Source organism: Metarhizium robertsii (genome assembly GCF_000187425.2).
Source record: "Metarhizium robertsii ARSEF 23 chromosome Unknown MAA_Scf_5, whole genome shotgun sequence".
In the NCBI taxonomy this organism is placed as follows: Eukaryota; Fungi; Ascomycota; class Sordariomycetes; order Hypocreales; family Clavicipitaceae; genus Metarhizium; species Metarhizium robertsii.
This window is the reverse complement of record NW_011942193.1, coordinates 2,867,267-2,880,179: the sequence shown is the minus strand read 5'-3', so window position 1 is coordinate 2,880,179 and position 12,913 is coordinate 2,867,267. Positions and strand designations below refer to the sequence as shown.

The 12,913-nt window shown below is 53.3% G+C and overlaps 3 protein-coding genes across 3 annotated transcripts; 2 read left to right on the top strand and 1 right to left on the bottom strand.

The window, feature by feature from the left end:
• Window positions 1–353: 353 nt before the first annotated feature.
• Window positions 354–2,018, top strand: MAA_07263 (protein disulfide isomerase; the record flags this gene model as incomplete). Its single annotated transcript, XM_007825261.1, has 2 exons — window positions 354–492; window positions 616–2,018. The coding sequence occupies 2 exons, from the start codon at window positions 354–356 to the stop codon at window positions 2,016–2,018; spliced, it is 1,542 nt and encodes a 513-aa protein (XP_007823452.1).
• A 375-nt stretch (window positions 2,019–2,393) lies between these two features.
• On the bottom strand, window positions 2,394–2,953 carry MAA_07262 (uncharacterized protein; the record flags this gene model as incomplete). The annotated part of the gene is made up of 3 exons (XM_007825260.2): window positions 2,394–2,468; window positions 2,583–2,688; window positions 2,817–2,953. The coding sequence occupies 3 exons, from the start codon at window positions 2,951–2,953 to the stop codon at window positions 2,394–2,396; spliced, it is 318 nt and encodes a 105-aa protein (XP_007823451.2).
• Window positions 2,954–3,305: 352 nt separating this feature from the next.
• MAA_07261 (HIT zinc finger) lies at window positions 3,306–4,593 on the top strand (the record flags this gene model as incomplete). Its single annotated transcript, XM_007825259.2, has 3 exons — window positions 3,306–3,573; window positions 3,645–4,099; window positions 4,222–4,593. 3 exons carry the CDS (start codon window positions 3,306–3,308, stop codon window positions 4,591–4,593), a joined length of 1,095 nt encoding a protein of 364 aa, XP_007823450.2.
• Window positions 4,594–12,913: the final 8,320 nt, after the last annotated feature.

Sequence of the window (12,913 nt, the reverse complement as noted above, 5' to 3'; positions counted from 1 at the left end):
GCAAACATTGAATCCTAAAAGGTACCGGAGGCTACAGTAAGCTTGCCAGCTCCCTTTGTGGCATGGAGCGGCTGCACTCTGAGCACAGCTAGTCCCTAGGGAAAAGGGACACTTGTTCAATTGGACTCCAGCCGCGTCTTCTCGAGTGTACAAAACCTCTCTGATCCCATCGTCCTCCCACGGCACCTCTTGAATCTTTCCTTTCCATCCCCATCCACCAGCCGCATTTTAATCCATCGTGGGCTTTTGATTTGGGCTTCGGAAAATACCTCCCGTCTTCTTTTGCCTTCGCACGTTTATGCAGGCTCGTCTAGTGTAGCTCTAGCTCGCACAGTCCACACATCACACACATTATGCAGCACAAGCGTATCGCCTTTGGCCTTTTGGCCGCCTTTGCCTCCCTGGCATCTGCCGACGACTCCGATGTTCACCAGCTGACCGAGAAGACCTTCAACGACTTTGTCAAGGCCAATCCCTTGGTTCTGGCCGAGTGTAAGTTCCTGCCCTGCTCCCCGTTGAGTAGACCTGTCTCGCCAGCCGGGCCACGGTGGCAACTTGGTTGCCTCGCCTCATTTGTAAGCCTCTTCATACGCTAACTCGACGCTCGCTCCCTAGTCTTCGCCCCTTGGTGCGGACACTGCAAAGCCCTCGCCCCCGAATACGAGGAGGCTGCTACCACTTTGAAAGAAAAGGACATCAAGCTCGCCAAGATTGACTGCACTGAGGAAGCTGAACTCTGCAAGGAGCACGGCGTCGAGGGTTATCCTACCCTCAAGGTTTTCCGCGGCGTTGACAATGTCGCCCCCTACAATGGCCAGCGCAAGGCTGCTGCCATCACCTCTTACATGGTCAAGCAGTCGCTGCCTGCCGTTTCTCTCCTGACCAAGGATACCCTCGAGGAGTTCAAGACGGCCGACAAGGTTGTTGTCGTCGCCTACCTTGCTGCCGATGATAAGGCCTCCAACGAGACCTTCACCACTGTCGCCGAGAAGCTCCGTGACAACTATCTGTTCGGCGGTGTCAACGATGCCGCTGTTGCCGAAGCCGAGGGTGTCAAGTTCCCCTCTATTGTTCTGTACAAGTCCTTCGACGAGGGCAAGAACACCTACACTGAGAAGTTTGACGCTGAGGCCATTGAGAAATTTGCCAAGACTGCTGCCACTCCTCTCATCGGAGAGGTTGGCCCTGAGACCTATGCTGACTACATGTCCGCCGGTATTCCCCTCGCCTACATCTTCGCTGAGACCCAGGAGGAGCGCGACGACCTCTCCAAGGACCTCAAGCCCATCGCCGAGAAGTACAAGGGCAAGATTAACTTTGCCACCATTGACGCCAAGTCATTCGGCGCTCACGCTGGCAACCTGAACCTGAAGACTGACAAGTTCCCTGCCTTCGCCATCCACGAGACTGTCAAGAACCTCAAGTTCCCTTACGACCAGGACAAGAAGATCACCAAGGACGCCATTGCCAAGTTTGCTGACGACTACTCAGCTGGCAAGATGGAGCCTAGCATCAAGTCTGAGCCCATTCCTGAGAACCAGGACGGTCCTGTTACCATCATTGTCGCCAAGAACTACGACCAGATTGTCCTTGACGATAAGAAGGATGTCCTTGTTGAGTTCTACGCCCCCTGGTGCGGTCACTGCAAGGCTCTTGCCCCCAAGTACGATCAGCTCGGCGAGGCGTACAAGAAGTCCGAGTTCAAGGACAAGGTTGTCATCGCCAAGGTCGATGCCACCGCTAACGATGTTCCTGATGACATTTCTGGCTTCCCTACCATCAAGCTCTTCCCCGCTGGCAAGAAGGACGACGCCGTTACCTACGATGGTGCCCGTACTGTTGAGGGTTTGATTGAATTCATCAAGGAGAAGGGCAAGCACAACGCCGGCATCTCTTTCAAGGAGGAGAGCACCGAGGAAGCTGCCCCTGCCGCTTCGGAGAAGGCGGAGAAGGAGAAGAAGGAGGAAAAGACTGAGAAGGCCGAGGAGAAGGAAGATGAGGATCACGATGAGCTGTAATTTTGACGAGCAATGTACTGGTTTTAAAATGAAAGGGTGCCCTTTATGATATCCGAGGGTGGGTTTCAACGCGTTGGCTTGGCTTGAGTATCAAGGCTTTGTAGTTTCTGTAATATGTGCGGACGCTGCTGGATCAAAATTATCATGTTGCACAAGTACTTCTCGCTGTCACAATGTCCGGGACGCATCTGTTGTCCCGTGTTTTCGACATGAATGATTTAACTTTATATGTATATCAGTTGTGATGTTACACGCGTACCATATTCCTAGCAATTGGCGCTACATGATGTGGCCACAGCAATATCCGGGGACAGCAACGACCTTGTTATTGACCTGCCTTCCTCCTACCCTTGGACCCGTGCCCAACACTGTTCTTTATTTCTTCTCCTGTGTTCTTTGCTCAAGGGCCTTTACATAGTTTGTCAAGCGGGTAACGGAAGCTTGCAGGGTCTGTAGCAAAAGTTAGCAGCGGTTATCGCCTCTCCGACCCGAAACCCAGAGCCAGTGTGGGCATTGCCACACATCGAGAGAGAGCATAGATCATATCAGGGGGGTGGGACGAACGTAAATATCCTCGCTGAGCATGTCGTTGGAAACCTTGAACTCCTGAACGAGATAGGTGTAAACGGCGCTGCCGGAAAGGACGCATCCGAACAGGAAGCCAAACAGTCTGCGCCAGTCAGTATTCCGTTGCAAGAGCCAGCCGCACACATCCCCCTCCCCCCATATTGCTCGGTCCAGACCAGAAGCACCCGGATGCGTCTCTCCAGTCGGAGGGGTATACAAGGGGGGACTCACCCTCCGCGGAAAGCTCCCATCGGCCGCTTTGCCGGAAGAGGCGCCGCATCGGCCATCCGTCTCGCGGACGTGCTGAAGGTGCGCGCGCCCAGGGCTCGGGTCGTGCTCGCAAAGAGGATTCTCGAAGCTCCGGACATGTTGGGGTGTCGTGTCGTGGGTGGCGAGTGCTAGATTGGGGGGGTTGAAGGAGCTCAGACGACAAGGCGACGGGATGGGCGTTCGGGTGTTTGGAGAGAGCATGAGGTGTCTGGTGCTTCGGCAAGACCAGCGGGTTTGTTGCAGGCGGGTTGAATTGGCCCCACTTGATTGGGTGAAGCTTTCAAGGCGGATTTTCCCGGCGTTTTGGCGGAGCCCATGCATCTAGTATGTATGTATCTTCCCACGCGGCTGCGAGAGATGGTTGAGGCATCTACCTGCTTTTGGACCTCTTCACAACCAACCACCCTGCCCATGGTGCGCGAATAGATACCCGGCGCCGGGCCCAGCATCATGAACAACTTTGGCGTCATCGAGCTCGCCGGCGCGAAAACAACGTCCGCCCCGGGATGGGCCTACGTGCCAGACACGGCCATAGCTCCCGGATCGGCTGGCATCCAGCCTGTCAACAGGAAACGGGCGCGTAACCCGACCGGGGGAGGGCCAAGCCTGAGCGACTTGACGGCGAGACAGGAAAACAAGATCCGGAAAGAGGTCGAGGCCCTGGGGAAGGACGGCTCAAGGGACAATACAATTCCTCTACCGGCGAAGAGCGGCCGCAGTACGTATTAATCACACCCATAGAACACCCGGGATTGCTGAGAGCGCGCGCGAGAAACTAATGGTCGATAGCGCAAACGAAATTCACCCCCAACGTCCGCAAAGTGATGCAGTCCCAAAAGACATTTGCGAACCACCTCGACGACTACCTCGCCCTGCAGGCCCTCGAGGCCCAGCCGTCGTCCAACGCGAGCAAGCGGCCTGGGGTCGGCAAAAAGGACACCGCGGCCTCCACGCCCAGACAATCTACGCATGATGACGACGTCGCCATGACGGACGACCTGCCCCCCGTCTTGCCGCTGCCGTGCAAGGCGCCGCCTGCACCGCACCCCAGCGATGGCGACCCGCTGCTCGCGTCTCGCGTGCCAGAGATGCCGTCCGATGCGGAGCTGCGCGGGTTATTGGCGCACCCGCCGTTGTCGTATCTCGAGGCGCTGGGGAACCTGGACGACAGATATCCGACGAGGGTGTTTTGTGAAGTTTGCGGGTACTGGGGGCGGGTGAGGTGTTTGAAGTGCGGGACGAGAGTATGTGCGCTGGATTGTTTGGAGACGCATAAGGAGGAGTGTGTGACTCGATATGGACTGTGAGCCGTGGCCCGACGACCGATTCAGAGCCGACTAGCTACATGTTTGAACCGTTGGGCAAGGAGCCGCAGGGTGCAGGACAAGATCGATCGAGTCTCCTCATACAACTGGACGACGAGATATTCGGGGAGAGGTCGATTATGGAGTCTCCCCGCTGGGAGCGAAGTGGTGGCTTTGGATCAATAGATGTGTGGTACGCTGGGAAGGCTGGGTTGGGCGTTTTGCATTGCTGGCGTTTGGGATGGATGGAATGGCATGATACCCAGATAGAGAGAGGACCGACTGTATGGCTAGGTTCTTCGCTTCCACATACCCTTTTCTTTTGCCACTTGCCATCACAGGTCGCGTCTCGTTTGAGTCGGATTGTGCCATTCATGGAGACCCTTGTATTATTTGATTCTCTGGCATTGGGCCAACCACCATGGGCCGAATGAATCGTGGCTCAGTTTGGAACCAGGCCTAGTCCGATTTCATTGCATCCAGACAGTACAGCGTTCCTGGGGAGGAGGTATCCGAAACCACACTCGCGGCAACACGTTGGAGGTCTGCTGGCGCTGTGTGTCAAACCCCGCCTTTCACTTGGTGAAGATGGAGTTATGCTACTTGCCTCCAAGTAACTTACTCCGTAGGTATTTAAGGGTATCTCGTGCTTGCCCCTCCAAAAATAGCTTTCGATATTCAAGCTCGACTCTTTACCACCCCGCTCCTCATAGCGGCCCGAAGAACCGGCCGAGTACCACGCCGTTGACCCTTCAAGCCATGCCGTCTACACCCAGATGATGCTCTTAAGAAGGGAGGGCGCACATATATAGGGCCGACGTTCCTTAACGTAACGGTGATGTGAGAATCCTTCCAAAAGGCATTTAGCCAAGTGCTGGCCAAGAGGACCCCATCTCCAACTCTACTATCAGGAGAGCACGCATTTCGTACCACTTGAAATGACCAAGGATATTCCTCGACGTGTTCAAGTACACAAGTACAAAGAATAGTATCTGGCCAGCTACCACCTGCCTGATGGCGCCGAATCCACGGTGTACAGATGTGGCCATCCGGTTGATTTGGGCCGTGAGCCTCACATGTTGAACGCCCAAAGCATCAAAGGCTTCTCGGCGTTCAGCGCAAGTGTCGACCGTGGCGACACCATGGATCAAACTAACGCCATCTAGAACCTAGCCGCCTACCGGCTTAGCAACAGCAAAGAAAGCCTGTCGAGAGAACTGCTAGCATCTCGCCTGCTGACAAGAACTCTGTAGCCGAGAGCAACAAGTCTCCAGAGAAGGCTGCCCATGGCAGGATTGTTCAAGACTAGAAACTCTTTTCCTAGGACGATGTATCCCGATTCGACATTGTGGCCGCCGCACAGCATCCATATCTACGAGTCACTGACGGCGCGGCATCTACAAGGCCGATGTTGGGAAGGTCGCTGGCTACTAGGATCGCTGCGAGGAGAACATGTTCACCTCTCACACGGAGAGGCATGAGTTGAACTCCACAGCCTTTGCCTGTCATGGCAATATCCTTGCTCTCTCGGATGTGACGTAAAAGGACCTGACAGGCGCAGCCAACTCGAGCATCTCACAACTGAAACGATTTGTCTGGTGCTCTGAATGGCCTTGTGCGCGTGCGTTTATTCCAGTGGGATAATAATTCTAGCATCTTTGCAGGATCGCTCAGATGCACAAAAGATGTGTTTCTAGCGTCGGGGGCCGGCGCGTGTGAAGACCTATCTCTCGAGGCGATAGATCCAAAAAACAAAAGGTACTTTCGACTTCCTGGACAGTGTCTGAGGCTTGGCCTTGATTTATGCTGAAACTGTCTACGCCGTCAGAGAAGTACAACGGCAACATTGCCGTTTGATATAGAGCGAGTCTAGCCTCGAGCATGTTTCTGTACTCCCTCACCCTGAGAATCGGAGTCCAGGGGGGAGGAGAATCATGGCTGTGGTGCTTCCTATGACTCCAAGAGACACAACACCATGAGACGAAACTACGAATATTGCACGATCCTGCTTGATTTCAACCTGTCCCCGGTGGTTCGAGCATCGATATGTCCAGGCCAAGGACTTGGCACTCGCGGATGGCGCCTGCGTTGAGAAGGACTTGCTCGCAAGCCATGCCGGCCCAGTCACGATTCACTGGGCAATTTCGAGACAATGATTGATACTCAAACGGAGCATCTTGCAGGCAACTGGTCGTTCTGGCTCGGCCCTCAACAGGTGCTGGCTGACCTCCATCAACAGCTACGTCAAGGAAGTAAGCAGACCTGCTAGGAAAGTGAGCCTGTTTGCTGACCTCAACCGCTCAACCGCAACACGTTCCAGAATGGGGTTCACACGACCCCGGCTGAACCAATATTGTGCAACATCATCTTCGGCAAGTCTTTGTCAAGGCGTTTCCACTCCCCCGTGGTTCATTTTCTCACCCTCTCACCAGCAATCTGTGACGGCAAGAACCGTTGGGCACATTTTTGTGTTTTTAGAACAAAGAAAAGCCCTTGCCTTGGCATGCTCATACTACACGCAACACCACCGACCCTCTCTTCTCATTCAACACCATCACGTGCTACCACGTTTTCCTCTTTGCAATAAGAGTCCCTGGAGTGTGAGGAGGAGAAATTCACGCGCCGTCAATGCATTGCAGTTGCGAACAAAACGGTGGGTGACCAGACAAAAACCGAGCTTATTCCCCGTGCAAGGCGCTCCAGAGCAGCCGGGCAAGCTCAGAGATGAGAGACGGGTCAGCCGCGGGTGCTACAAGCGGAAAATCATACAGTTATTTGGGTAATGTCATTTCTTTTCCTTGTGGTAAGAGCGGCAAAGGGGCAGTGAGCGAGAACGAGCGGTGACGCATCATCCAAAACTGCACATATGGGACGTGGTGTGGCACCACCGTGTTGCTATCCAGAACAAGGGTGATGATATATGACATGTTGGAAAGGATATGACCTGCAGCGGAAAAGGAAACCAGTTCTTCGCCTCACCTCATGCGAGGAACCTTGCCGGAGCGTCCTTTCCCCCGGGACGGAGTACGGAGTAGCTACAGGTAGTTTATCGAGGCGCAACGGCACGGGGGTGGATCTATGGAGAAATGCGAGTGAGGGTAGGATAGGATCAATAGGATACTTGCTAGCAGTGGGGAACAGGCAAGAGAGCATTTCAATATGATTGCTCCGGTTCGTGTCTCCCTATCTTGAGCGACGATGCCGCTACCTGGAATTGTCTTCGTGCCGTTCGAGCATTCTCCAGAGGGCTAAGCCATCTGCCAAGGTCAGGGTTGAGATAAACAGGTTTCGCATCCATGACACGTGTTTGACGGCGGAAGAATAAGGTTGGCGTCGGCAAGAAAAAATGTCCGGGCGAAAGGGTCTTGGGATTTTTGCAACACAGGGTCTGTGGGCGGCCAGTCGGTTTTCAAGGCAGAAACAAGGCCAAGTTTTGCTAGTTTCGCAGAAGAATATCCATCCCTTTGTTTTGTAGAGCACGGTCCGTTTGTTTTAGGATAAATGTGACTGTGGAGAGGAGAGGGGAGAGAGGAAACTTGACCAACTCCATAACATTGGTGAATGAGGTGAAAGGACCTGTCCCCTTATACTCATGCGACGAGTCATGAAAGACATGTTGTAAATGATATGGCCGACTGGGTCAGGTTGGGCCTTCCTTGCAGGATTCGGTGACATACCCATGAGTCTACCGAATGCTGTAGTGGTGCTTCCATTCGCCGCCCGTCCTGCTTCACCCAAGGGAACTCACTTGGTGATAGTACAATCTTTATGCCAGAGTGTGTCGGCCCATGGACTTGCAGATAGCGTGCCTGTGACTATTGACAATTCACTCGGCTACCAAAGCCCTGCATGTTAAAACTGAACCTGCCACAATGAGGAAGAGGCGCGAGCATGTACAAGAACAATTTTAGATGACATGTTCTCTGCACTCCGTGTGTAGATCATCACATAATCAGGGCTTGGATCCGGTTGTTACCTCCCCAGAGCAAAGGCGGGAGGTTGGCACGAGCTCGTAGGTGCCACCGACTGACCATTTACACCTGACCCTTCCTCCAGCTGTCTTCTTGCACCGCAGCCGAGTCTTTTGAAGTGAAGCAGGGACAAATCCAGGAATAGCGTCCTAGTGGGCCATATGTATTGAGTACTCCATAGATAGGGCAGAGCAGCTACGCGCCGGTTGCAGGGCGCATTGACCCATATCATGTTATGCCGTACTCCGTATAGTTGATGTATTGCGTAGTTCGATGTTGAGGTGACGCACATTGATACTGCAAGGGGCCGGCTTGAGAACCTGAGTGGAACATTTTCGCTCAACAAGGCAGTTAAATCGCAGACAACAACACAGTACATCCAATCTATGATGGACGCTCGGAACCACGAAACCGTTGTAGCGGAGGCCAGAGACGGCAAGAGGGCACGTTCATGACAAACTGGCAAGGCGCAGCCGGTTGGGAGTGTAGTTAGCAGAAGCGGCTATAATCAACGACTACGGAGTACTCCGTACACCGTAACTAAGCTGGAGAGCAAAGAGTGGTGTGACACAGCGTCCAGAGACACAGGGGTATGCATAGCGGGCATTTCTGTAAGAGGAAAAAAGCCGTTGATGCCAGGGCTGCCGCGAGTTCGGGATCAGCCAGAGCCGACGAATCAACAAACCGTGGAGAGTGAACCTTGCGATAGATTAAAAAACATGACTTCCGGGCCGGGTTTGACAAGTCCGGGGAGCGAGAACCACCAACATGCAGGGCCTTCCGAGTCCACGTGCCAAGTTCGATGTTTCAACGCGTCGTGAAAGCATCAAGAAGACTTATTAGCAGTCCTCTACTCCAGAACGTGCGTCGCAAATAGCGACAAGAGAAAAAACAACGGCAACATGTCGCATCATGCAGATTGCCCGTGGCTCAAGACGCCAACGGAGATGTAGCGTACTGAGCAGTCTCGTCCGGCTCAGAAGCCTCAAACCGTCAACCACGGAAGCAAGCGCAGGGCGACATCAAAGGCATGAAAAATCCAGCGGGGCGGTGACACTTGCACCACATGCAGCGTGATATGTCACATATGTACGGAGTATGTGGACACTCGACTCTTCATGGGCGGGGGCTGGACAGTGCTGTCTGTCCACGAGGTTAGATTCCAGAACAGGCTGGAGTAGAACAGATAGCCCTGCCCCGACGTAGATTCCAGACGCTGTACTCCGTACTCCGTAGTATGGTAGTACTTAATAATAGAAACGAGGTGCATATGGAGAGCGAGACAACTGATGAAAGCCGAGTGACGGATGGGGCCGAAGTGGAATGGCTACTACTAGTACGCCGTAGGGAGTACAATACTGGTACTAGTTGCTCAGCCACCTGCGAAGCCTGTAAGTGCGGCAAAATACCTTCGACCTTGGGCGGAAAGGGACTCTGATGAGGCTATTCGGCATAAATCTGGGACCGCGCTGGCCACTCATGAGCTTTTGGATAACCGAGGATGAGACCGCGGGGTAAGCCAAATGGTCGGTTCGCCTTGGGCATGCCCATTTCCTCGAAGCCATCAGCAACATGCTGTCTCGCACATGCGGAATTAGAGGTCCCTGGAGCAGTACTCCGTAGCTCAGCGAGAAACTAAAAGCCAGGGGTTAGGAGTTTGAGTCTTGGTGTTTGGGCAGGGGTTGCTCACCGGTGTGGACCCGAACCCTCCAACAGGGACGCATTGATGCCAATCACCAAATCAGGAAGATTGCAAAGTCGAAAGGGAATTGCAACCACAAAAAGCCCGTCCTATAAAAGCCAAATGTAGTAGCGTGATATGGGCGATATAGCCAGACGCTGGCCTGGCCACGCATCAGCCGAGCCATGTCCAAGGACCTTCCTAGAACGATGCCAAGGAGCATTCACAACTGCGTGTCTCGGGGCTTCCTCGAATCATGCTCACGGCGTCATCTACACGACGAAACAACAGTGGTGACTGGTCGATCAGAGCCGGCAGAACAAGGTGTGGAGCATCAAAGCATACCTAGGTACCCTAGCAAGCGGCCCGTGAGGCGTGAGAACAGGTGGGCGTACGCCGTACCATGGGGCTCATAGAGCCGGGGCTTGAAGCAATACATCATTTATCATAAAAGACAGAAACACAGACCTGTGGGACAGATTCACCAAGAAGTCATACTGGATACAGACCCCAGGACTGTCCGAACTCTGTCCAAGGTTGGCCCTGGGTTTTGACTGGAAACAGGAACTGTCCTTGGCCGTACGGTCCCTAATGTCAGATATTAGCTGCATCCTCAAGATGTACTCCGTAATATGTATCTACAAAGCTCGGAGTTCCAGCAGTAGTACCGCGGGCTACTAGTAGTTCAACGAGCCGAATTGAGGCTCATGGATCTCACCCGCAATAATCATCTATGGCGATCGCGATTGAGGTAGTATCAGGGCCGAGAGGGACTTCAGACGTCTTGAAGCGAACGAACGCGCGAGGCTACGTCGGCTTTTCCGTCATTATATTGGATTGTTGCCCTCCGTGCCATGTATGCAACTCGCCGCACTTCCAGCGCAGGCCAAGGCGGTGGTTTTGGCCTGAGGGGAGCCAATGAGTGTGGAGGTGACAATCCATATTTTGCAATTCTGTCATGGCCGCGCTAGTGCAAATGTGGACAGCAATCAGTGAAAATCTGACTTGGACGAAATGCGCCTTACCGAGCTTCAAAATTTTGTACCAGTAATTAATTAGTACTACCTCTTTGCTGCCTTGGGCCTGCTTGAACGACTGATGGCTGGCATTGTCAGCCCTGTAATACGGAGCATGGACGATACCTACCTACCTGGGTAGTAACACTCCGTACAAACACACAAGGTTGACTGGTACGTGGAGTATGGAGTAGATGCTTCAGGGTTGAGTCTCCTCATGTTGCACTCCATACCCCTGCCTGGCATACTGTAGGGGTGAAAAAACTGATGCATCTGAAAGAAGGTCATATCATGATTGGAGAAGGCTGTGAGTGATTTTTAGGCACCGAACTGAACCGGCTGACCAGTACTCCGTACATGTACCTGAATGGAGAAAATGAGGTAAATAAATCAACCCAAATAATAATAACATAAAGAAATTTGAGAACCGAGTGGATGGCTGAGGATTGGATGCATCAAGTCGAGGAGCAAATGTTGCGGCGTCGTGGATGCTTCTTAGCGGACCAGGTGCTTGGAAGTTGGCTGATGTTGCAGCAAGTCATCTAGATTGCAGATTGCATGCTGAGGTGCACGCGGCCAGAGGGCAGGCGGCGAAGCCAATTACTTCGGATGTGCAATCAATTTCATGGCAGATGCGTGCCTGATTCCAATATGCAATACAGAGTGCGGAGTAGCGCAGGAGCACCTGCCGTTCCTGCCACGTAGGTACGTAAGTATCGTGGCGCTTTCCGTCTCCAAGACGTGAGCAGGAAACGTCCACATGCATGTATTTCGAAAAACTCGAGCTCAGAGTTCAGAGGGAAGAATACAATGCGCCTCGCACTTCAAAGATCGACTCCGACCCCAGACAGAGCCTTGGTCCACCGACGACCAACTCAGCGCGGTGGTGGGATGCGCATCAGTCTCCAGTACGGAGTACGTACGTACATGTTGCGTCGTGCTCTGGACTCGGTGCCCCAAAATGGACCACACACACTCCCGTTTGCCAAACCAGCCAAAACAGTCACCGATGGCGTACAAGATTTGAGCTATCACCAGCCTCGAATCAGATATCGACTCGGGTGGTAGGAACTGTTGATACTACCTACATATGCGCGAGGGAGAATGTCACACCAGTCCGACCAGCCTGGCAGGCTGGGCAGCATCAGCATCAGAATCGGCATTACGGAGTACATACATAGATTCAGCATCCTGGTCGGTCCATTTGCACTAGTTGTTTGTTACCCACTTCGACACCTGGTGTATTATATCAAGCCCACGTTGTTAACAATCGCTCCAACCGTGGGTACAGGAGGACTTATATAAAAAACCGCCACCACTGGCAATCTCCTTGCTGCCATTCCCCTGCTTGCCGTCTTACCTCAGTCACGACTCACCTCAGGACCTCAGGCTCCCACAGCCCTCGGCCAAAAAGTTCGGGCACAGGTGTCCCTCAATCGGGTCCTGGCTCGTCTTAGGACTTCAACCCTGCATCTTGGAGCCTTACGGTGACATCGGCCCAGTGCCAGTCATTCTTCGACCTTGAGACGGAGCTGGTTCTGGCAGTTGACATATCAATACCCGCCTCGTTCAACGCGGCTACTTTGACTCCGAGCGCCATCTTGCCGCACTGGTTTGCGAATTGCAACAGGTGCAGACGGGATTGGGGGATCATCCGTCGTACCAAGTACATACAAGCGACAGCTTCTCGTACTACATGTCCGCTTCCTCAAGCCTCAGGACGTTCAACCGTGACACAATCTTCTCCTCTCGACTTTTCTAACATTGACATCCTCTCCTCATGGCTGGCCTTCTCCATCAGCCGACTGTCTTCGATCGTACTGGCGCAAGCATCCGGCATCATTCGCCCTCACCATTTCCAGAAAATAGAATCTTCTCTCAGGGACCAAGCAGAGTAAGGTTGCACCAAGTTCCCAAGTCGACAATCAAGACCCAAACGCTGTACTAGACTCTTTGAAATCTTGTTCCTTGCCTTGATCTCACGTTACACGTCTTCGCCCCCGAGACTCGATAGTCTTAGGCCAACTATTCTGGATCTGATTCCGCGCTTGGGGCTGCACATTGATCACTTTGCCTTGACCGTCGT